General features: G+C 45.1%; 1 protein-coding gene across 5 annotated transcripts in view; it reads left to right on the top strand.

The window, feature by feature from the left end:
- DIXDC1 (DIX domain containing 1) overlaps nucleotides 1-24,386 on the top strand; it is a 67,586-nt gene that overhangs the window by 26,160 nt on the left and 17,040 nt on the right. For 2 of the 5 annotated variants that reach the window (XM_033172385.1, XM_033172387.1), the window contains exons 3-9: nucleotides 771-896; nucleotides 3,889-4,147; nucleotides 4,885-4,992; nucleotides 17,174-17,286; nucleotides 19,767-19,918; nucleotides 22,661-22,750; nucleotides 22,845-22,898. In XM_033172385.1, coding sequence (XP_033028276.1) covers nucleotides 771-896; nucleotides 3,889-4,147; nucleotides 4,885-4,992; nucleotides 17,174-17,286; nucleotides 19,767-19,918; nucleotides 22,661-22,750; nucleotides 22,845-22,898 — 902 coding nt within the window. Of the gene's footprint in view, nucleotides 1-770; nucleotides 897-3,888; nucleotides 4,148-4,884; nucleotides 4,993-13,185; nucleotides 13,941-17,173; nucleotides 17,287-19,766; nucleotides 19,919-22,660; nucleotides 22,751-22,844; nucleotides 22,899-24,386 lie in introns of those variants that run through there. The other 3 variants (XM_033172386.1, XM_033172390.1, XM_033172389.1) reach the window with 3 other exon arrangements.

Raw genomic sequence — 24,386 nt, 5'->3', positions numbered from 1 at the left:
AGTGGTACCTCTGGTTACGAACTTAATTCGTTCCGGAGGTCCGTTCTTAACCTGAAACCATTCCTAACCTGAGGTACCACTTTAGCTAATGGGCCTCCTGCTGCCACTGCGCCACCAGCGCACAATTTCTGTTCTCATCCTGAGGTAAAGTTCTTAACCCCAGGTACTACTTCCAGGTTAGCGGAGTCTATAACCCGAAGTGTTTGTAACCCGAGGTGTTTGTAACTCAAGGTACCACTGTACTGGAGTGGAACGAAAATAATATCTCTTTTTGTCCTGAAGGCCATGTTTGACCAATGCCTTATTCACGATCGGTATCCTTGCCAGACAGTGAGAGTATGTCTAAACTGTGATTTTATTTTTTTAACAGGGCTTCCTTGGGTACTAATTTCTTTGCTGAGATACCACTATTTATTTATAAGGAGGAAATAGTAGGGTTTGCCATAATGATTGTTGGGATAATGCCACTCTTTTCAAAGGCCACATGGTGGAGCCTGCCAGCAGGAGGACATGACTGAATCCAGCTGATACAGCAGATAATGAAAGATCCCTCTTTGGCAGCATTTCAGGGCATGAGCTCTGTCTATTTATTCTAGTGTTCCAGTGCCCTAAGAGGATGGTGAAATCACAGCTTGTACTCCCCTTCGCCTCCGAGGAGAAGCAGCTGCTGAGGCTAACAACTATTCCCCTCCACCTGTAACAGCTCCGGTAGGCAGTTACTGTCACACAAGCTCATTCTTCTTGATAATTAGGTTGTGTCTCTTCCACAGCTGGAGAGAAACTGAATGGAGTGCAGGTCAACCCTGCTAGCCCTCAAGAAATGAGGGAGAATGTGGAGAAAGTCTTGCAATTCGTGGCATCCAAAAAGATTCGTATGCACCAGACATCAGCTAAAGGTGAGGGCTCTTTAGTTTGATGTATACAAATCAATGAAATAGCATTGCACGTCAATAGAAACAAGCATTCACCTTCCTCTTTGCTTTTTGCAAGCCGTGTTTGCCAGCATTTCCATTGCTGAGTACAACAAAACATTCAGTGGAAAAGAAATATAAAAGGCAAAGCCAGATGCTGTTCCATCTTCCTCTGGCATCAACATTAGTCACAAACATCACATGAATCGGGAGAAATGTTCTCCCAGTCTTGTGAGCTTCAGAGTGCTCTCGTTGAAAATACTGCTTACCTTGAGGCACTGGGTGTGGGTGACAAGGGGCACAGTGACTTCTGTTGTTTCCAGGAGGAGGAGAGCGCAGCCCTGCAGGCTACAGATGTCAGCTGGGAACCCTCTGTACATATGGGGGGAAACAGTGGACTCTCTGTGACAACAGCAGCATTCTTGAGAAGCCGTGAGATGTTACCCAAGCGTTTGTACCAGCTTTTATGTAAGCTGCATCAGGCCTCAGATTTTTATGGCACTCTGGGAAACCATCTGGTGTTTTTGTTTTGTTTTTTACCAAGATTGGGTTTCCTACAATTTTAGGTGGAATCCTGGGAAACGATAAATAGGGTTTTCATGGTAAAAACTCCTTACACTTAACCTAGCTCAGCTACTTTTTCAGGAAATTGGGTGCACCATCATACTGCAATGAAGACCAGACGATAGCAGGATAGAGTTAAGGCTGGGGCTTGGGATATTTCCGTCCCTGAAATAGTATAGAATAAGTTATTCAGCAGCCTGGATAGAAGTGATACCACTGTATTCTGGCAATTTTGTCATGAGCACAATCACAACCACTGGCAGGAACGGGTTTGTGAAGAGTGCTGGCTGCACTTAGGAGGAAGACTGCACAGCTGGAGGTACGGCATCCGAAATGCAGGCTGACTTGTTAATATTTAAACCATTCCCAGGAGGTTCACCTGTTACATTAATGCTGGCTCTTGAAAACCAGCAGCATTGCTAATCCGCACAGACAGTGTCACTTAGAATTTTTCAGGGATTCTGCAGTTTGTTTCCCTTGGGTTTATCTAAACATTCAACGAACACTTACCCCAAGCCACATTCTTCTAGGCGATTGTAGTGTGTGTGTGTGTTGGGGGGGGCACTGGTTATAAATCAATAAAACTAGATAAATCCCAAAATGGTGTGAACATGGGCTCAGGGATACATGGGCTCAGGGATAGAAGTTTTCTCACAAGAGTTTCAGTTAGGTGGTACCTGTGACACTTATGCACTAGTTTCAATTGCTGCCTTAGCAATGTGCATTTCCCCCACATTCAGATATCTGTGTATTTAAAAGTACGATGCTTCGTAACTTAGAAAACTATTTCCTAGATTTGTATGTGGTATGTACTGTTTTCTGAAGACAATAAACCATTAATAAGGGGGGGAAAGAAAAGAAAAACCAGTGCAACAAAAGCAAGTCCTCGCTTGAAGGAAGAAATCTTGATTCCCTGCGACAAGTTAGTTGCAACTGCCCATTTCAATGTATTGCTTAAAATTTATGCAGGGAAGTGTGGTAACATGTGGGTTAGATTTTGCCGCTTCTTTTTGAGTTAGAAGTAGATTCCCCTCCCCTCCCAGTTTTATAAAATAAAATGTGATAGCTCTGAATGTATAGTTTGTCCTTAATTGGGCTTGCTTACTGGAAAGTATCCCCATAATTATGATGAGACACTTTCCCATCTAGCAAACCTGGAAGTGTGCCATGCAGTTAAAGGCCTGATCTGTAGGTGGCAGTAATTGATTTTCTTTTGAGTCACTTATTCAGCTACATTCTCAAAACTTTTAATGGGTGTAGCTACCAAGTGGCAGCTGCAGGCTGGATTCCCTTAAACCTTCTGTACTTCAGCTGCGTCTTCCAGACGCTATTGTGCATTTTTATTTATTCATTATTTTATCAAATTTAAATACTGCCCTGCATCTGAGGATCATAGGGCAGTTTACAGTATAAAAACACAAACCTACTTAGCATAATAGCAAACAAACACCCCCCCCCCAAGTTTAAAAGGCTATAGATTGTTTAATTAGCCCAAAGGCCTGGGAGAAGAGGAATGTGTTTGCCTGGCGCCTAATGGTACGCAGTGAAGGTGCCAGGCAAGCCTTACTGGGGAGAGTATTCCAGAAGTGGGGAGCCATTGCAGAAAAGGCCTATTCTTGTGTTGCTGCACTCTGGACCACTTGTGGCGATGATCAAAGAGTCAGTGTTCGAGACTCCCATTGTTCTAGGCGCATTTTGCAACAGGGAATTAGTTTCTGAGCTCTGTGCCTAAGATTTCAGATTAAAACTGCAGAGTGGAAGGAAAGGAGGACCTTTTTCTGCCTCCCCAATTCCAGCTACTCTCTGAAGACTGGGAAAGAGACCCTCTTAAGAATATTAGGGGGATGGGCACAGGAAGGGCTAGACCATGTGAAAAATGAACATAATATTTTAGCTGCAGTTCATTCATTGTCAGCTTTGCATTCTTGTTATAAAAAAGCACGCCTGGACGTTCCATTGTTGTGCCCACAACCTAGGTTTAAGGTGCCATTTAGCTCCTAGCTTTCGTAACTCAGTTTCTAGCACTGCACAGATTCCAGGTCAGTTCATATGGGGAGATGTGGTCCTTGAGACATTGCGATATGCCTCCATTCCACATTATTGGCTGCTGCTCTTGGGAGCAAGAAATGCATATCATAACAGCATCAGGGCCCTGTATAAGTTGAACTACACCTGCCAGTGGATAAGGAAGGAAGGGCATGGACTTGAAGACTCATGGTGCAGCCACCTTTCTGAAGCTAAGCATATTAGATATGGTTGGAGCCTGGGAATCCCATATACACTGCCTTGACTTTAATGGTGCAAGAAAGTTGGGATATAAATATCCTAACATGGTTGCAACAATTGGCCAAACTGAGTCATGCTGGGTTTCAGGCAAATAACCTCATTGTTTGGGTTTGGTTGTATTTTATAGACATTGTTGATGGGAACCTGAAATGCATCATGAGGTTAATCCTTGCCTTAGCTGCTCATTTTAAACCTGGCTCAAGTAAAGCTGCCAATCAGGCCCCATCGAGCATGGTGGGAAAGAACTCAGCAGGAACAGGACTGTCATCAGCCAATCGCAGGCCTCAATCAGCTGCTGCTGTTGCCCAGGGTGCAGTGGCTGCCCTGGCAGATGTTCGCCAAGATGTTTTGCGCTTGGGGCGTGATGTTCTCCGGCACAGACAAAGGTAACTCATTTCACTTGTTCAATTTCATTTTGATAATGTGAGCTATTTGGAACTCCAACAAACACCTTTGATTAGTTTTGCCAATATTCAAGTTTCTCATTGACATATCTAGAATTGGTCAAAAAGGGGTTTTCCTTAGAGTGGATTGACTCATCATCCTTTCTTGAGATACCCGGGGGGTACATGCTTTTCTGACACCTTTCTGCAATGCAACTGCCATTTTCTAGCAGCACGTTGGTATGGATTGTGCAGGTACACTTGTGAGGGCAAAATGTTATATCAGGAGCCAATGAAAGGAGCGATTGGATGTGTAGGCTGATGAGAATAAATTAACAAAAGGCTAAAAGACTTTATTTCCTCAGACTGGTGGGATTGCAGATCTGCCCCATTCCATTCATACCATTAACCCCTCTACTTCTCTCTTTGGATCCACAGTTGCCACTTCACCATTTTTCTGCAACATTGGTTTAGTTTGCTTTGTCTTGTGTAGCTGATGGTACAACAGGTTGTTTGTTTGTTTTTTAAATTGCACATCTTTAAACCAATTATATGCAAGGAGTGATGATGTGCCTTTTAAAAATCTGGATAAGGAGGCAGTGCCGGCCAAATCCTATGAACATGCCTCATTAGCCTAAATTGAAGCCAAGGTGGGGGGTTGTTGTTGTTGTTGTTGTTGTTGTTGTTGTTGTTATTTTACACTGTTTGTCCATGCTCATGGTGCAGTCTTTAATCTTCAGAGACAGCAGCCTGGATGAAGAGATTGAGCATCCGTACTGGAGTGTCCGAGCACTGGTGCAGCAATACGAGGGGCAGCAAAGTGTGCCTTCAGAGTCCCACTCCTCCAGGTACTAAATTTGCTCCTTGCAACTCCTACCTCCATGCTTTTCCAAATCTACTCTTTGTAGAAGCTGGTCCTGTAATGGTTTTTTAAAAAAAACAAGTAAGGCTATTTTCCATGCACATGGCAAGCTGCATTGGCTCTTCAGGCTGATGCAGAATTTAGCTTCTTTAGAATCTCAAGTTTTGTTTTATCTTGACTTCATGAATATGTATATATTGGAGTGCAGACACTGCTTGTTGAAGGCTCTAAAGCAAAAGCATTCCCAACACAAGCCATTTGAGAAGTTATGTTGTGGTTCTTTCATGCACAGTCCAGCTCTTTGCCTTCTCCCATAGCTTTTAGCCCCTGTGCCACACAGATTCCCCAAGTATATTGCTCCTTGCCCTTTACCTCCTCAATTTGTGCTAGAAATATTTCATACTACATACACACACACACACACAGCAGCAGCAGCACAATGTTTAAATTGCACTAACTTTTATACTGTTTCTCTGGATTTAGAATTGGGAGATTCCGTGCTCATGTTCATTAGAATTTAGCAACTCTCCCAGAATTTTAGCATAAGAATACCAAATGCCGTCCCCACTTCCCAAATGTGTTCCCTTAATTGCCCCAACCCAAATTCCTCCCAAGTGCTTTGTCTGTGATGGCCATTGCTCTTCAGTCACAATTGTACAATCAGAAAGCGGACCCTCTGAACTCAGAGCGTTGTGTGTTAATCAGTTTGCCTGCATCTGCCAATTTGCGTCCTATTTTCTGCTCACTGGGCTTTTTTCTGCTTGCCTCCGGATTTCTATTACATGCATTTTCTCTTTGGGTGCAAAATTTTGCAGGGCACAGTAAAATGTCGGTGCTTACAAGCGGCTTTCTTCTCTCTGTGGGAGACACAAGAAAAGGAAGGAACCTTTGACGGCATGGTGAAGAATGCCTGATACCCTGTATCAGGGACCTTTTGTGGGCCAGTTGGGCAGAGTAAAGCTGATTTAAGTCATGGAGACAGTTGCAAAGAAATCTCACTTTCTTTGACTGAAAGGAACCGTGGCTTACAGCTGTTTTTTTCTACCGTGATGCCTCATCTATTGCTTGGCATCACCCCAAGCTTTTCATTCTCTTGTTTCTCCATCCTCAAACCCCGTGGAGCCCTCTGGATTTTCACATTTGGTGCAGTTCAGCACGTAGTCATAGTTGTCAACTTTCCCCCTTTTTAAAGGGAAATTCCCTTATTCCGAATAGGATTCCTCGCAAGAAAAGAGAAAAGTTGACAGTTATGCACGTAGTTAGTTTGTGGAAAACCTCTTCCTCCCACCACTCCCCTGTGGTGGAAAAATAAGAGCTCCCCACAGTCCACATAGCGGGTGTTCTCCCTTGAAACAGAAACTCAGGGCAAAGTACTTGCGCCTCACTATAAAAAGCCATGCTATCATGGCTGTTGGAAAACCTCACAAGCTAATTGAGGTCTGAGCCTTGGCAGTAGTTGAGACCGAGGCCCCTGGGAAAAGGACCTTGCAGGAAGTGGAGCTTGACTGTAATTATGGCTTATTTTTACTCAGACCCAACCAAGAAGTCTAAAACGAGTGCCATGTGTGCCTCTGCAGCTTAGGCAGCAGAATCCATTCCTTGTTCCTCTGCCAGGCCTATAGGGCTACAGCTGTGAACACAATAATGCAAATCGGGGGGTCATCTGCACATCAGGGCAGCATGAGGTGACCCACACAGTGTATTTTGTTGCTTCTGCTGTTGCACATAGATGTGATTGCACCTTTGCATTCCTTACCCTAAAAGCAGTATCCTCAGAAGGGTGTCCCGTGCCATGGTATTTCTACTGCAAAGGTAGAATTTGTATCCAATCTGATCTTCTTTTGCTGGAGCTTCTATTGCTGACACACACTGTGTAGATCCCACACCAGATTAAATAATTAATTGATGAATTATTTATCATAGTCTTGGAACAATAAAACTGGATACACAAATAAATCATACAGCTAGTTGAAACAGTCCAATTGCTAAAAACAGATAGGCATTCTTCAACAAGAAACCAACAATTTTTTTTTCGTGATCTGCCTTTATTTTTGCAACCCTCTCATTAATATGGGAAGAAGTGTGCAAGACAGCTGTGCACCATAGAAACTTATAGGTCATAATGGCCACCGGAGAATAGAAAGAGAAGACATACGCTAACCTGTTAATGATTCCACAGAAAGGTACTGTAACAAGCACTTCCTCCAAATGATCCTGAGAACTGTAGCTTACCCCTCACAGAGCTATGGTTCTCAGGGTTCTTTCTGGGGGCAGGGAGCCATGTGTTTTAAATGTGTTTCCATGCTAGCCGTGGAGGACAAGACGCCCTCTTTTCTACAGCAAGTAATGGAAATGCAGCATCTTACTCTGGTAAGAGGCTTGTAAAAAATAAAAAAATGAAAATGCCTTCTGCCATGCGGGCTGGCAGAGGAGGGATGGAGCTTCCCTTTCTCTGCAGCTAGTGAGGAGACCAAGTGGACAGGTGGAAGCGAGGTGGAGAGATTTGTTCCTCCTCCGCCACTTATTCCCTCTTGCATGGAATTCCTCATTACCTCCCGCAGCTGCCAAGCAAGTTGTTAAATGCAAGAGTGAAAGCACATAGTTCTCCTGGGCTTTCTGCCACTCACGTTCTGTTTGGGAAAGGGAGACAAGGGAGATGGGATAACAGGCATTCATCATTTTTGCATGTCAGTTCATTTACATGCATTCAGATTTAAAACGCCCACTGATTTGGATTGCGGTGGTGTGCTTAAAATAATCATAATAATAATCCTAGGAGGTGTGCAGTTATGCGCAGTGAAAATAGTATGGCTTGTTTCGACCCCATCTCTGTGTACCTTCTATGCATAGAGATATTTCAAGCATTTCAAAAAGTCTGGTGGAGTCAGGGATTCTCAACTGTTGTCAGAACTCTTGTCAATTCAAGAAATGCTTGACTTGCACCTTCCCTATTTTTTTTTTAAGGAGCCTATGTTGATTGGTAGACAGGTCCTTCTTGTGGCAATCCCTGGACCCAAGCATATTAGAGGGAAAGAATAAGATGTCTTATATAGGATGCTCCAAGGCAGCCAATTGTAACTGAAAACAGAGAAGGAGCTAACATAGCACCTAACCAGGCCCACAGGTGTACAGCTGCTCTTCCTACAGAATAGCTCTTTCTGTCCCCCTAATCTAAGGCAGTATTATTCTACCACCAGCCCATGTACGTCAGCTTGTGGGGAGGTAAGGAGTGGAGGCAGAATGCCTCTTGGCCCAGGAAGATATAGGCAGGAAAAAATGCTTGTCTTTCCCTAGCAACTGTGCCAGTCCCTGGGTTTCTAATATATGGGGCAAAGAGAGACAGTTCCACCAAAAATACCCTTTGAAAGAGAAATAAATGGAATCCCTGGTCATGTGATCTCATTAAAAACTGCATGGCACATTTCACAAGAGTTAGAGTGATTGGCCCACAGAGCCTGGCCCGATTCCAGGGTGGGTAATTACAATTTGCCTCCTGCAGTTCCCTCTGCTGTTCTAATTGGCAACATTTCCCCCCTCTCTTTCCCTGACCTAAAGTCTGCCATAACTCTGGTAATCAGGAGCTGAGGATTCTGGAAGCAAGCAATATGCTGACTCCATTATTTGGGAATGTTACTTGGAATTCCACCCCAGCTCCCCAGTTCTTTTGGCGTATAATATGTTCGTGCTTCACACAGAATATGGTGGTTTCATGTGGGGCTTGACCCATGGCAGAAATTGCTTCGTCCCTTATATCCTGTTCTATTCTACAGCATTTCCTTTATTGTGTCATCTGTGCATTGATTGAATAACGAGGACAGGAGGAGAGGTGTTCCACAAAAACTGCCTTGTTTGTCCTACTAGCGTCCTTTAGTGCAATCTTTTTCAGCCAGCCAGATTCCCCTGGATGACTCACATGCAAGGCTTGAAGCTGATGGCCTTCCCTGCTTGTTAGTTTGTTCCCAGCTTCAGGTATTCAGAGGTATACTGTTGCTGTACACCATGTTATTGGACTTCAGATCCCATCATGCTCGACCGTTCACAGTGCTAGTTGAGGCTGATGGGAGTCCAACAACATCAGGAGGACCACAGGTTAGTCACCTACTGCTGTACATGGAGGTTTCGTTTAATAATCATAGTTAATAATGGCGGGCTAAGCATGGCATTATTGTGGCTGCCCCAGAGTTCAGGAACTTCCTTCCTATTGACTTTCACCAAGTCCATGTCTGAGTGTTGGTTGGGAGCCCAGTAGTAGTAGCAGCAGCAGCAGTAGTAGTAGTAGATTCACCAAAAGATTCCAGGGCAGGTTACAACAATTTAAATTTCAGTATTAAAAACAATTTTTAAAAATTGCAGTCTTGGGTGTCAAAGGCCAGGTAATAGGGGCACATAGTGGATGTGGATGAATAGAAACTGGGTGCTTTTTACCCTGTCCATTTCACACCTTAAATTGGATCTATAGGCAAACTCAGTATGTAACGGGGAACCCAAATTCAGACTGGGTTTTCTGTTGAGACATGGTGTTAAAGCTGTGTGAACTTCCCAAAGACTTTTTTTTTAGCCTTGTTGACTCCCCCCTGCAGGTGCTGTATCCCCTGCATAGCTGCAAGAGAGAAGAAGACCCCCAAAGATTTGACAGGTTTGATCCAGTGTGCAAATTTCCCAGAGTTCTCCTAATCCTGTAGGGCTGAGAAGCAGGCAGAAGGACAGACAACCTGCTAGGAAATTGATCGGAGATTATGTCAAGCTAGAACTAAAATGCTTTTTAATTAAACCCAGGACTGTGCTGTGATGTGTAATTAGATTTCAGTCATAATGTCTTGAGAATGGGGGGTATTCTCCATCCGTTAAATGTGGATTTGTGTGCCGGCTTTGTAACTGTGTACAGACAAAGGGCAGAAGCTGCATTGTGAAACTCAGCAGCAGGACCCAAGGGGGAGGTTGAAAAGGAGGGAGATGTTTCAGAATTGTGTTCATTATTACAGGGAAAAACAGTAGTTTCTGTGTGCTGTTGGGTTTTGTGGGGGGAGAAGCAGATATGGAAATGCTGTTTATATCCCCACACCAGGGTCCCAGACTGAGACATCAAATCCAGGCTACCCTGCAGAGTGGTTCTCCATCTCTCCCACACCTTGTGTGTGTCTCCATCCCAGCAGTGCCAGATGCACAACTTGTTCCATGTGAAAGGAGGTGGCCTGTTGAGCCTGTCATGGATAAAGGCATCTGGTGCTGGTATACCAAATCCAGAGCTGTCACAGACATGGAAAATGCCTGTTTAAACTGCAGCATAGCTGCCAAGCTGGTAAGGGGAGATAATGGCTGCAGGCTAGGCACAGCCACTCAGAGGGAGAATTCAAGTTAAGTCAGCATCAAGGCAATTTATGATGCTTCCAAAGATGATGTAGGTGATTGGTGCTGGCTTTAAATCTAGGTCATAGACTCAGTAGCTACAGATTAGTTACACCTTAACATGCATCTTTAACCACTGTGTTGTATTCACTGTGAAGGTGGCAAAAGGGTGGATATTTCTCTCCTGGCTTTTCAAATGTGTCATAGGTGAAGTTGGGCTTCTAATCTATGTTAGTGGGTCGTAGTTTTTCAGGATTATCATGGGACATAAAGGACACACCGCCCTTGACAGGGGAGGGACCTTGCATAAAGTCCTCAGCATCTCCAGTTAAAAAGGAGCTCTGGGTAGCTGATCTGGGAAAAGTCTGTTTCTGAAACTTCGAAGAGCTAATAGGACATCAGAAGAGCCCTGCTGGGTTAGACCAAGGGCCCACCTTGGTCCAGCATCCTGTTTCCCACAGTGGTCAATCAGATGCCTCTGGGAAGCCCCCAAACCGCATATGAGAACACCAGCTCTCTTGTTCTCAGGAGCCCCAGCAACTAGTATTCAGAAGCATGATACTGTGGGTAGAATATAGGCATTGTGAATCTTAGTTTATACAATTATAATGAACCATAGAGCATGAGAACATAAGGAGAGCCTGCTGAATCTGGCCAGTTTCCCATTTAGTTCAGTATCCTATGGTCAACCAGATGCCTGTGGAAGCCTGCAAACAGGACCTGAGCGCAACAGCGCTCTCTCTTCCTGTGGCTTCCAGCAACTGGTATTCAGAAGCATTCTGCCTTAAGCTGTGGAGGCAGAACATGGCCATCATGATTAGTAGCCATTGAGAGCCTTATTCTCCATCAGTCCTCTTTAAAAGCTTCTAGGAGTGAATCTTCCAACATTCAGTTTTCATGGGATGCCCCCAACGTACAGTATTATGAGCACGGGAGAAAAACCTCTCTGCATGCTTTTTCCACACCATGCAGAACTTTATAGATCTCAATCATGTCCCCTCCTTGCTGTTTTTTCTAATCTAGAAACCCCAAACATTGTGACCTTTCCTCATAATGCAGTTTCTGCCCCAGGATCATTTGGGTTACAATTCTTCTGAACCCTTTCTGGCTCTGCTATATCCTTTTCGGGGATAGCGACCACAGCTGTCCACAGTATTCAGAGTGTGCTTGCACCATAGATTTGTATAATGCTGCTATGATATTTGCAGTTTTATTTCCAGTCCTTTTCCTAATGTTCCTTAGCATTGAATTGCCTTTTTCACAGCAGCTACACACTGGGTCAGCATCTTCTTTGAGCTATCCACTGTGACCCCAAGATTTTTTCCTCATCAGTCACCATTCACCACCGATTCAGGTCCCATTACTTTATATGGAAGTTAGTTTTTTTTGTCACTTTACACTGGCTTACATTTGCTATTTAGATGCCCAGTTGCTCAATTTAGAGATACCTTTTTGGAGTCCCTGGCATTCATTTCCCCCCCCTCCCTTCAGAACCAGTGTAGGTGGACCAGTGGTCTGACTTGGTGTACAGTTTTTGCCTTGAGTGGGGGGGGGGTAACATTTTCATGATTGCCAAGCAGCTCACTATGTCTGTTTGGAGAATGGCAAATTCTCCTGCTTTAAAGTTTGCCCTCAGAGCAGAAGAATGCGCTCTTTCACCTGACTTCTTCCTGTGCAGCCCTCTGCTGAATTAAATGCAGCCCTTCTGCAAAAATGCACATGTAAAATAATTCATGCATATGCACAAGCACTAGGAGAGGAGTATGAAGGGGTTTTGATGTAACTCCTGCATCTGCCCTGAGGTGTGATCTTGTGCACAGGGCACTGGATTTTTCTCCAGTGCCCCTGCTTTGAGGGCTCAGGATGGTTGACAGTGTGCTTTTACTGAGGCAGACTTCATTGGGGTCTCTGTGTGACCATTATACTGATATGTATATCAATTATAACATTGTGGCTGTAACCATCCCTCTCTACCATCCTCACCAAAAGTTTGAATACAAGTGGCTCTAACTACGGTATTTTGGGTGCATAGGGTTACCTTGATGTAGCTGGCCTCTTTTGGATAGAGTATGAAGTGCATTTTCATTGCCGTCCTTCTTTTCTGTGAGATCTTTGTATATAGCAATGGTAGCTGTTGCCAATAGTAACTGAGGAACAGAGTGTGACTGCCAGACCCAAGTTGTTTTCTTTCTCCCTGGCTCTGTGTTTTGCTTTTCCCAGCTGTGGAACATGAACGGGGCATCTTGGTTTCGTCACTGACCCCTCTGATGGTTGTGAAATACTTAGTGGTAACTCCGTGGCAGGGTGTGGGTGTCTGTCTACAATTCCTTTGCTGTTTTGATCCCAAATATCATCCTGCTTTATTCATACTTGGTGCACATTGCAGTTTTTAATAAAAAGAGAGGCTCGCCAATAGAGCTGCCTTATGCATCCTGGTTGCCAAATGGAGATTTCAAGGCTCTTTCCCCCCAAAAGAAATAGATCAACATCAGGGAGGCAGTTTGTCAGATCTGCCCGGAAAAGACATGCCACCATTTTATTAGTGCCTGAAATCTATTGGGTTTTTTTAAAAAAATGTATAGATGGACAGTCTTTGCTTCCTATGCCCATCCTCCTGACTGTGACACATAGCCAGAGATAATTTCCTTTGGATCCTCATCAACACATACACAGAGACAAACTCTTAGTGCCACAGTTTCTGGGGAGGGAAAGCAGTGTACTGCTATGGAAAGGCAGCAGACATGCTTCAGACAGGAATTGCCCAAATCATGCTGTTTTTTTCCCAGGCCATGAAGCACGTCTTCCTTCCCTCCCTCTTCCAGCCCCTCCCCTCCCCTCGACCATCCCTCTTCTCCACCCTGTGCTTAGACATCTTAGAGAATAGGTTTCTGCCTCGCACAGCCCTGGTGACAGCAGGAGAGAGACGGAGCTGCAGAGAGCGAAGGAAGAAGCAACGCACTCATAGACACTCGCCTGCGCACACAGACATAACAGGCACAGAGGACTGGGGGACAGCTACTTACTGTGCTACAGAGATAGGATCCGAGACTGGAGAAGTGGTTTCTGTGGCTTGGCTTGGGGTCTCTCTGGCGGCTGTTGGAGAGCTGGACTGATTAGAATGGGATGAAAAGCAGGACTTGCCATTCAGACCGAGATCCTTGCTGTTGAATAGATTTTGGGCATACGTCAGACCAAAATGCAACAGTGCAAAACAAACAACAACCCAACAGGCGACCGAGCCAAGCCGAAAACCGTGGCTGCCGAGCGTCCAGCCTCCTCCTCCCTGAGCCATGCTCGTAGGCTGCAGATTTATCACCGACCTGTTCCTGCCAAAGAACCGGAGCTGCTCTTTTAATTCCCCCCCTTCTTCCTGCTGTGAATTTCTTGGCTGGTGCGAGGGAGTCCGCCTGGCAAACATTTATCTGCTAGTTTGACAGGAGCCGACATCCTTGGCGCAGAAATTCTGAGCACGTGAAGGAACGAGGCATGCCCGTGGCTGGGACTTGTGGAAGACCGAGGCTCCCTAGGAGATTGGCTCTGTGAGGCCAGAGGTCAAGGGGGGATCATGGGAGGGAAGCAGGTCAAATGGTGAGCCAGTGGCAGTGGCTGTTGTCATTTAAAAGAGGGGGGCAGGTTGGTTGTGGAAACGGTCAGGGGATGTGGGCTTGGTTGCTAAGACCGTTCAGTGGTCCCTTGTTAGACGCTTATGTGGGCAACGTTTTTTTAGGTAAGGGACCAGGCAGTGCTGGAAGGAATGATACAGAGAAATAATTTTCCTGCACCATGAATCCTGCAGAAACAGATTCAATTCCCCAGACCTAATTTCTATGTGTTGCTAATGTTGAATGTTGAATTGGAATTTTTATCTTTTTAATAATGTTATATGGTATTTTGTGTAAAGGCATAGACCTCACAAATTTAATAAACTTGACTTGACTAAAAGAAAATCTGAAAATTGAAAGCTTAAAATGCACAATTCTCCTGGGAATTGATACCAAGACTGTGAGTTTCCTTAACCTCCACCCCACCCCACCCCAACACTTAACTAGTAGGATGCATGATGGAGATGACCTGTGACTCATGCTTTGGGTTTCAGGTGCACTGTTTGACTTGGTAACTTTATTTATTTTGGAGGTGGCCTGATGGCAGTCACTGGTAAATCATGGGCCAAAGAACTGTAAAATGGAGCTGTTAACTTGCATGTGAAACTGCCATTAAACTGAGCTACATCTGTATGGTGGTTATTAAAATCCTTTTGTAGTTGCATTTTAAAGCATGGTTGAGCATTTTCTTGTGTGTGCTACCCCCAAAGGTGCTTTAGGGGAGGGTTTGATGTTTTATACCCTTCTGAATGGAGTGGGCATTTCTGTGGACCAGAATGCCCAGCTGCCCTCATCCCAGTGAGCAGTGTCTGCTTAGTACCACCATCTCCCATATGCATTTCCCCTTCCATCTTGCTTTGCCTCCACTGGGCTGTCCTGTTGGGTTGCAACCTTCTTAACCGGCCCTGCTCCCATGCCTTTGTGTTATACAGACATTTAACTGGTGAAGCTAATACAGTACTGGCATGGTGATAAAGTGATGAGGAAAATGGCTTCATTTCTGCAGGTCTTAACGAAGGCAGAATAGTGATGTCTGCAAAAAGAAGAGGAGAAGTTGGCAGTCCTACTGCCTGTGTGACTTCTGTCACTATAGTGTCATTGCCATGTTGATCCCGCAGAGTGAGAGCTAGAGAAAACTTTCAGATATCTTAAAGAATCGGACAACAGTCCATCTCCCTCCAGCATTCTGTTTCCAACAGTAGTCCTCCCAATGCTGATGGTCCCTGTCTAGTCTCTTTTCTTCTGTGGTATACTGCTCCTATACATGGAGGTCCCTAAAGGCGCTTCCATTGAGAGAATCCATGCGTGTGTCAGTTGTGCTCTTCCAGCTGATCCCTAAGGACTGAATTGACAGCTGTGCTGAACGAAGCCCCTTAGTCCACATTGGTAAAGTGTAGCCCTAGTCACTGATTCCTTGTGTGTTGGTACATAAAACACACAACTTTTATGTTTTGTGTTCCTGCCTGCCTGTAGCTCTAGGGTTGGGCTAGTAGTATGGCAACCTGTGTCTTAAGATCTTCAATGCAGCCAGGCTGTAGTAGATTTAGTGGAGGGACTTTGATTTTTGAATTACGTTACTCAGGAGCTTGCAGAAGCCTTGCTCTTGCCCTGTGAGTTAAAAACAAACATGCTAAGAACACGTCAGGGTTTATGAGATGCTTGGATATTATTACTCTGCTGTGTGTGCCTCCTACCGAGTGCCTTTCTAGGTGTCTGATCCAACTCAAAAGTACTGAGAATATCTGGAAAGCAGGCTGGCTGGGGAGGCGTCTTCTATTTTTGTTTTTAATCCATTCTGTTTTCTTCTCTTTCCCCCACTTTTTCTTTTGTATGCTCTACCTTTTGTTTCCTGTCTCTGGGAAAATGATACATTAACTGGCTCACACTTGCAAGGAGAAATTCTTTAGGGACATATTAAATGGGTCAGTGAGTTTCAGATGCCTTTCTCTGTTGTCTGGGCGATGGATGTGAGAAGAATTTGGGATGGGGGCACAGGGAAGAAAGTTTGAGTGGTTGGAGCAGAATAAGCAGCTGGGAGGACTGGGGTTAAAAAAGGGGGGGGGGAGAGCTGAGTTCAGGCATTTAAAGCCAAATCATAAGTTGGTATCTTTATCCTCATGGGAGTTCACAATTTGCTAAAAATAATCTATTTGACTTTAGGCTTTAGTTGCACAAGGCCCTTAGAAGCAAGGGCCAAATGAGATACTGGATCCTGTGGGTAGCCTTTGTTTGCAACTTCCAACTCCTAAGGGCAGAAGTTGCCCCAATAAGTGTTTGTAAGCCAGGGATGGGGAGCCTGTTGTCCTCCGGGTGTTATTGGACTCGCAACTCCCAGCAGCCAGCAGGGCCAGTGGTCAGGGCTGGTGGGAATTGTACTTCATTAACATATGGAGGACCGCAACGGCCCCTACCCTTGTAAGCAGAATTCCCTATGTGTAAGTGTAGAATAAACTCCTTGACTTTGGGGGTATGTGGTTGCCCTTCTGAACTCTTCTTGTGCATGCTGGAAAAAGAAACTCGCCCAGTATTACTTTGTTCAGCTGTCAGCATCCAGATCAGGGCGAGGAATGGGCTTGGCAGCAGAAGCGTGGCCTCCTAATCAGGCAAGAGTGAGATAACAATATCAGATAGCAGATTTGGGTGCCATTTAGGGGGGCAAAATGGGAGAGAGATAGAGATCGGACTCATGGAGTGCATTCCCTTGGGGAGTTCTTCTGAGCTCTTGCACACATCCAGTTCATTTCCGTGGGACTCGCACAGGATAACTTACCAATGGATTATGCCCCATTTTTAATTACTGAAAGTATGTCCAGTGAGTTGTTGTTTTTTACCAGCCCCAGTTCACAGGTACAATGTCCCCCTCTGATTAACTTGTCAACCAGGGGTGGCTTGTGAGGTGGGTGGAGGTAGTGACATCCTCCAGGCAGCAGTGCTGCACTTACTAGGACATGGATGGGGTGGGGCAAGGAATACATGGGTGGGGTAGGGCTGCTTCTTCTCCGGAGCTCTGTCAACCTAACTTTCTCACCCTATTCCTGTCTTGATGTATTTGATGTAATCTTCTCCCTCTCTTACACTCCCATCGCTGCTCTCAACATGTGGGCAATATTTGCTGTAATCAAACTTTGCATGCTAACTTTATTTCACATAGAAAGTCGATGCAATGATAAGAGTTTGTAATGAAAAGAATGCTTGCCTTCCCCTCCCCTCCCTTCGCAGCCTCGCATCGCCCAGCCCTGTGAACAGCGCAAGGAGCGAGTCCAGTGTCACACACTCAGAAGAGAAGGCTGGATTTGACATTGTTCGTGAAGAGGAAGCAGATACCAGAACAGGTAGGGGAACAAACAGCTGACCAGGTAAATTGAAAGGTACATATCCACTACTTGGGCTGCCACAGCCTTCCTCTGAGATTTTACTCCGGTTCTGCATCATGGTTAGGGCTGCAGTGGTTAATTTATTATTTGGCTAGATTAAGCGATTTTAACACTTTTAATGTACTGGAAAGGTAACTCTGATTAATTGGGCGGTATTAATTAAAAACTGCAGAAAGCAAGCACAGTGGGGCAGAAGGAAAGCTCACTGTCTCAGGCCAAGGACTTGTCTAGTCCAGCACTCTGTTCTCACAGTGGCCAATATAACAAAACATAACATAATGTGTGTTATGCGGAGCCCACAAGCAGAACCTAAGCCCAACAGCACTCTCTCAAACTGTGGACCCCAGCAACTGGTATTCAGAGGCATACTGCCTTTGACAGTGACACACTTAGAGGTAAACTGACCTTAGCCAGATGAGCCACTGGTTCTTATACAGCAGTCCAGCATTTCTGAGGGCAGCTTTCCACATGACATTTTGTTAAGTGCAAACCCAGGATGTTTTAAAGCCAGGGGCCCATGACTCACTGTGGAACATGCCTCTGAAATATGAAGATGGCCCTTACTCTTTGTCAGTGAAAATTGGTTTGGGCTGTTTCCACACCTTCATGATCTTTAATGCTGGTTTTAATCAGTTGGCGGATTTTTAACCTGCTCTTCCTCCAACGAGCTGAGGGCAGCACAAAAGATTCTGTTCTCCTTTCTCTGTCTGCACAACTACCCAGCGAAGTAGGTCTAGGCTGAGAGAGACTGACTAGCACATATTCACTCAGTGAAATTCACAGCCAGGTGGGGATGTGGGGCTAGGTCTTCCTGGTTCTTAACCACCACACAATAATGGCAGTTTGTAATTAGGTTTGTAATTTGAATGATCCATGTTGTTTAGACCATGCATTTTGATTTTTAAAATGTATGTCACCTGCTTTCTGTACAAAAACAGCATTCCAAAGGAATGCATTCCGGGTTTCAAAGCATCCTGACATCCCCTTAGAAACAGCCTAAGTCTCAGCTGGCACAGATAAAAACAGTGCAGTTTCCTTCCCTGGTTATGGGATCCCCAGAACAAGGAGGATGGGAATGAAAAATTGCAGCAAGGGCTCCATAGTCTATGCAGATGATAGGATTTTAGGGCAAGGTCCTGTTTCAGCTTAATTTTCAAACCTATGATGTGACTGGGACACATTTGTAGTGGTCTTGGGGGGACTCGCTTAAAGCCATGAAAAGGGGGAGAAGTCCCTTTTATCATTCACAGTACAGGGAAGGATGCTTTGTCCTTAACTCAAGGAAAGCAGTGGGTGGGTGGGATCCTCAAAACAAAAGCCTGAAATCCCCCATCTGACTAAGTCTGAATTCATAATCGCAGAAGCTGGAACAGAGCCTGGGAAAATGGGGGTTGGTACTTCCCCTCAGTCATTTGGAGTGGCTCTTTAAAAAGTATTGGGTAGTACTTGCCTTTTAAATAACAACAACAAATACAACATGTAGCATTTTTATAATGTTTTAGTGAGTGTTCAAAGCATCCCACAACTTTATCTCTGCCACCCTTTACAATAGCTCTGTCAGTGAGCATTTTTCAGTTGGGGGTGGATGGGTTGAGGCTGAGAAAGAGTATTTTGCCAGAGACCCATCTAATGAGTTCATAGCTGTATTGAGATTTGAACCAGGCAACTTCTGAGGTGACAATTGCCACTCCTGAAATGCAGTCCTGCGCATGCTCATTTGGAAGTGAAGCCCCCTGAGTTCAGTAGCCCTAATTTCCAAGTCACTATGCATAGGATCCTAGCAGGGCAAAGCAGTCGAAAAGTCCACTGTGCTGAAGTAGGGTTGGATACAACTAAAGTGTCTCTCTGCCCAACCCTGTCCAGATCTGTCAGCCTCTGCTAGTGGGGGAGCTCTGCCTATCTCTAGTCTAAATAATGTTGAAGGAAGGGATTAGGTCCCTTGCACAGGGTGTTTATAGTTTGCATTAGATGGGCAGAGAGAAAGACAGACGGGAGGGGGGGTGGCAGGTAGGATGCTGTACAAATGCGGGAACCAACGTGGCATTACAGATTTTGAGACAGGAGTGACTTGAAAGCTGTCCTCCTGAAAAACAGCAGCATTGCTGTTGGGCCTTGTGCAAATTGGCGCACTGCTTGGCAGTGGGGACAGAGAGGCTGTTAGTGTGAATGTGGCCTGTGTGCCTGCCTTACAGTTTCCCAAATGCAGCAACTCGAGCAAGACGTTAGTTCAGATTAGCACAGTGTGTCCTCTTGAGAGGATTCTGCCAAGATGAATTTTCACCTAAGGACATAGCATCCTGTAGTTAATGGCAGGAAGTCAGGGAAGTGTACAAATTACCCAGAGGCATGTGCTATACTGTTGTCCCCCTTCTGAAGTGCAGAGGAAACTGGTTTTGGCCACCTGGAGTTGTTCAACCAACATATTGTTTTGCTTGCAGAAGAGACGTGCTCTCCCTTTCCTGTAGAGTTGCAGCAGGCCAGGTGTCCTGCGACAGGCTTGGAGACTGCATGGGAGGAACAGCTCCTGGAGCAGCAAGGTCACTTGGAAAAGGAGATGGAAGAAGCAAAGCAGATGATTTCAGGACTGCAGGTATCTGTTCTGCTTCCTCTGTCTGCATTTAGCCCATTTGCTTCTAGCAGCCACTTGTAATTCATGGGTAGGCAAACTAAGGTCCAGGGGCCAGATCCGGTCCAATTGCCTTCTCAATCCAGCCCGCGGACAGTCTGGGAATCAGCATGTTTTTACATGAGTAGAATGTGTGCTTTTATTTAAGATGCATCTCTGGGTTATTTGTGGGGCATAGGAATTTGTTCATTTCCCCCCCTCTTCAAAATATAGTCTGGCCCCCACACAAGGTCTGAGGGACAGTGGACCGGCCCCCTGCTGAAAAGTTTGCTGACCCCTGTTGTAATTTGAGGCACGGCTGTGGGAGTCAGAAGCTGTTGTTTCAGCTCCTTGCCCCATATTTGCCCACTCAACCACTTGGATCTGCGGAAGTGGCAATGTTACATGTGCCATGTAATACTTGTCCCCTCCTCTTGTAATAAAGCAATTTTTTAGTGTTGTAGTACCCACACTTTGGAACTCCCTGCCTATTGACATCAGGCAGACACCTTTTTGGCAACTGCTTAAAACATTTTTGTTTAGGTAAGCCTATCCTAACATATAGAAACTGAGACGTTTTTAGCTTCCTGATGAATTAAATTGTTCTTTAAATATTTGCTTTTAACTGGTTTTTTTTTTACTGATAATTTTAATGTCTTATTTCTTTTGTAAACTGCTTTGAGGTTTTCTTACAATCAAGTGGTATACAAATGTCATTAAATAGTTTCCAAAAAGGGACCTGCAGCCATTCCTGAGGTAGGTGGCTCTAGAAATTCTGAGATAGCTCAGGGAAGACAAGAGAGACATGCTGCTCTTTAAACTTCCAATACTAACTAATGTAATGTGTTGAACGAATGCTTCAGTGCTGAGGAAGCGCACGCAGGAAGCATATCATCACCAAGGGCATGGCAAAGTAAAAAAATCACAAAGTGGCACTGGCATAGGGCTGGGGAGGGTTTTATATCATTCTCTGTACCACTTGATGACCATAATAGTTGCACAACTACATTCTGCACAGCAATTGCAAATCATGATTGAATGAGTTATCTGGGGAACAAACTGTGTTCTACCAGATGCAAAGTGCTGGGGAAATACATCCCCACATCAGAAGTGTGGTCTCAGATGAACAGGTCTGGGCTATGTGTAACAAATGCATACCAAATACGCTATTTTGCTTTTTTTCTTTTTAAAAAAGGGAAGAATACACAGTAAAAGCCATAGAGGAAAAGGGGACAATACCTTCATCAGATCAACAGTTGATAAAAATGCTAGAATTCAGGTTTCCAATCATCCAGGGCTGCTAAAGGACTGAGTTTATTTGCCTTGTGAGAAGCCTTGCTTCAATGATGAGATATAGTGTTTTCTTCCTGACTGGTTTGTTCCTCCACCTCTGACCCCTCCCTGGTTACGTGACCCACCCTCCTCCTCACTGCTCTGCTTGGAGGTCAAGTGCTCTGTTCCTTCTGCTAAAGACTCTGTACTTTCTCAAGCACCAGCATTTTCTGCTCTGGGAACTGTGCTGGTTTTGAATTGTAAATGTTTATGTATGAGTGCACAAAGGCAGCATTGTGTTGGCAGCATCAAACAGGGCAGGCAGGAGGGTGCATTTGCAGCCGGCAGCAAACAGGAGACACAAAAGGCTCAAAAAGCAGCCAGGGCTGCTTGGTGCCCTGCTGAAAATTGATTGCCCACTGTACCCCCTGAGATCATGCACTCCCTTCTCTAGTTTTTCATGCTCTGGGAGCCAAACGGGAGGCAGCTGGTACTCAGGGCAGCAGCTGCCTGGCATCGTGTCTCCCAGGAGAAGTGAGGAGGCAGCTGATCCCACTGTCCAGGAAATTGGATCTGAATAGTCAATTTTCCCCTTTAAAGCCTCTAGTTCATGAGGGTTTGATTGAAGGCCCAGGGCTTAGCATGTTTCTTTGGGAAGCAAGACAGGAGCAGCTCCCTGGTTGGTCTCGACTGGATATCATGCTGGGCAAACTTTGGGAGCTCTTGGCATAGGAAATGTAAATGTGTATGAGGTTGGCATTCTGCCAGGGTTGCCTCTCCCTTGGTTATCTATCACACACATTCTGCCAACTTCAGAGTTTAGCTTTGCTGAATCTCAGTTGGACTGTCCCTGCCATTGGACAGCAGTGCTGCTTTCCAATGCTCTCTCTGGGATCTAAGTAAAACATAAATTCAGCCTGCAAAGTAAAGACTACTTGCCTTGCATCTTCCATAAACTCATGTCAGCTTCTGTCTCCTATAGTTGTGCATGCTCAGGTCTGCAGAATGGGAATAATTACAGTCTTAATTCACAGGGCTAGAATTGCATCTGTCTCTCTTTCTCCCTCCGTCTGTTTCCAAAGTTCAGAGATGAGTGTCGATCCTTAGGTAGCCAAAACAGCACTTATCCACACGCAAGTTCAAGTTAAAATAGATATCTCTTGGGAAACTAAGCTTGCTGTATATACTGTTGTGGCCTTGAAGACTTTACTCCAAAAGGGCCTTAGCGGTCTGCCAAAAGCAGCACTCTTATTTCTTTCCCTTGTGTCCAAATACTGCTTTTAATGTCATCTGAGGACAGAATCCAGTTTTTGTGCTGTTGGGCACCAGTTGCTGAAACAGACAAGGTTGCACATCCCAAATGGGGGCTATCCAGAAGGGATTGAATTTCTCTCTGGCACGTTTCCATGGAGGTCTCTGATTGGGCCTTTCCCTTTGCCTTTGTTGCTTTGCCAGGCATTGCTGCTCAATGGGTCGTTACCTGAGGATGAGCAAGAAAGATTGTTTGTCCTTTGCGAACAAGATGCCTGCCCTGAAGAGCAGCTGGTGAGTTGGGAAGGCTTTTTCTCCCAAGACTCTTTTTTTGTGTGTAGTATCTCTATGCAGGCACTGGTAAATAACTGCAATACTTTGCCTTCAGGTCATAGTCCGAAGCCGTCTGGATCAGAGCATGGAGGAGAATCAAGAGCTGAAGGTAAGAAGAGGCAGACAGGATGCAAGAGAGAGGTTCCTGGGGCACCAGCTACTGAGCCACATTCAGGGTCTCGTAGCTAACTTACAAAACCCTGAACAACTTGGCACCAGGTTGCCTGAAAGACCGCCTGCTCCTCTAGAAACCTGTAAGATTACTTAGATGGTTTGGGGAATTTTTACTTGTAGTAACAGACCCAACAGAACATCACAGGGTGGTTACCTGGAAACGGGCATTTTGCTCTAGTTCTCCTGGACTTTGGAGTACCCTTGCCTCTGCCATATAGGAAGCATCATCCACCAGTTGCTTCAGACAGGGGGAGGACCGAGAGGTTTGAATTTACTTATTTACTTTTGCATTTTGCAAGCCGCTTAGTGGACCTAATGGTCAAGTACAGGGTATATACCTAACTGTTGGGGATGTCTGTGAGATGGGAAACTTTCGTCTGATTGCATTTTAAAAGTTCTCACTGGGTCATTTGTGTTTACACGGGAGGAGTTGAATGCTACATGCAGGGAAACGGTGGCTTTTTTGGGGGGGGGCCTAACATGCAAATCCAAACCATTACAAATTTTCAGTGTGGGGCTATCCCAAGTGTGGGATCAAGGGCTATAAAGCATAACAAGGAACAAGGGACATGTCCTGGGGAAACACAGATATCCCCCATCCTCACCCCCCCGCCCCTGCCCCCTCAGGATGCCCTTGCATTCACTGAGGGAAGCAAACCATGCAAACTGCACAGACCATGCTCATCCTGAACCACTTCTGTTTTGGTCATTGGCAACCTTGGCAACAACCAGGCCTGGACTGTTGGCACCAGCTGCAGTGAAAGAGCATGCTGAGCACTAGAAATTATATCCCACGAGGACTCTTTACAAATTTCTTAACATAAAGCTTAAATTACCCATGTGTTTTCAGGTTTTCCTATGTGTTTTCCTATGTGTGGGCTATACTTTGGCACTGGGTTTTACTGCAGTCATGGCCTTCTGTCGTTAATTCTCCCCTTTTATCGTGTGATTCTGGTTGCACAAATTTATGCACCCTCTCTTCTTCTCCCCTGTTACAACATCCCTTCTTCAGCAACTGAGAGAAGCCTAACTCTGCAAGGTGTTCTTGAAGCCTACTTAACACTGAAAAGTTGCGCTATATTTGGAGAACTAATGGGGGCATTAGTTAAGATTTCTAGCCATGTCTAAGTGTATTCACACTTTCATTGGCAAGATGAAAGCAGCTCAGGAAAAGGCAATTCTGTCATGTCTGTCTCATCTGGGGCCCATGCAGAAGTTGGCAGCGAGCCCAGGACTCTCGCTGGAAGCTACATTCTCAGCACTGGGCCGAAAGAGAGATTTTGAGGGATTGTCGGTTTTTCCCGTTTAATGTCGAGTCCTTAAGGGAGCAGGCCCAGGGGGGCATTCATGCAGGCATTGATTTTTTCCTTGGTTCCTTCAGGCTCATTAAAACAGGTCCTGTACAAAATTCCATTTGATTTTC

The sequence above is a fragment of the Lacerta agilis genome, chromosome 15 (genome assembly GCF_009819535.1).
Source record: "Lacerta agilis isolate rLacAgi1 chromosome 15, rLacAgi1.pri, whole genome shotgun sequence".
In the NCBI taxonomy this organism is placed as follows: Eukaryota; Metazoa; Chordata; class Lepidosauria; order Squamata; family Lacertidae; genus Lacerta; species Lacerta agilis.
This window is presented reverse-complemented; position numbering and strand designations above follow the sequence as displayed.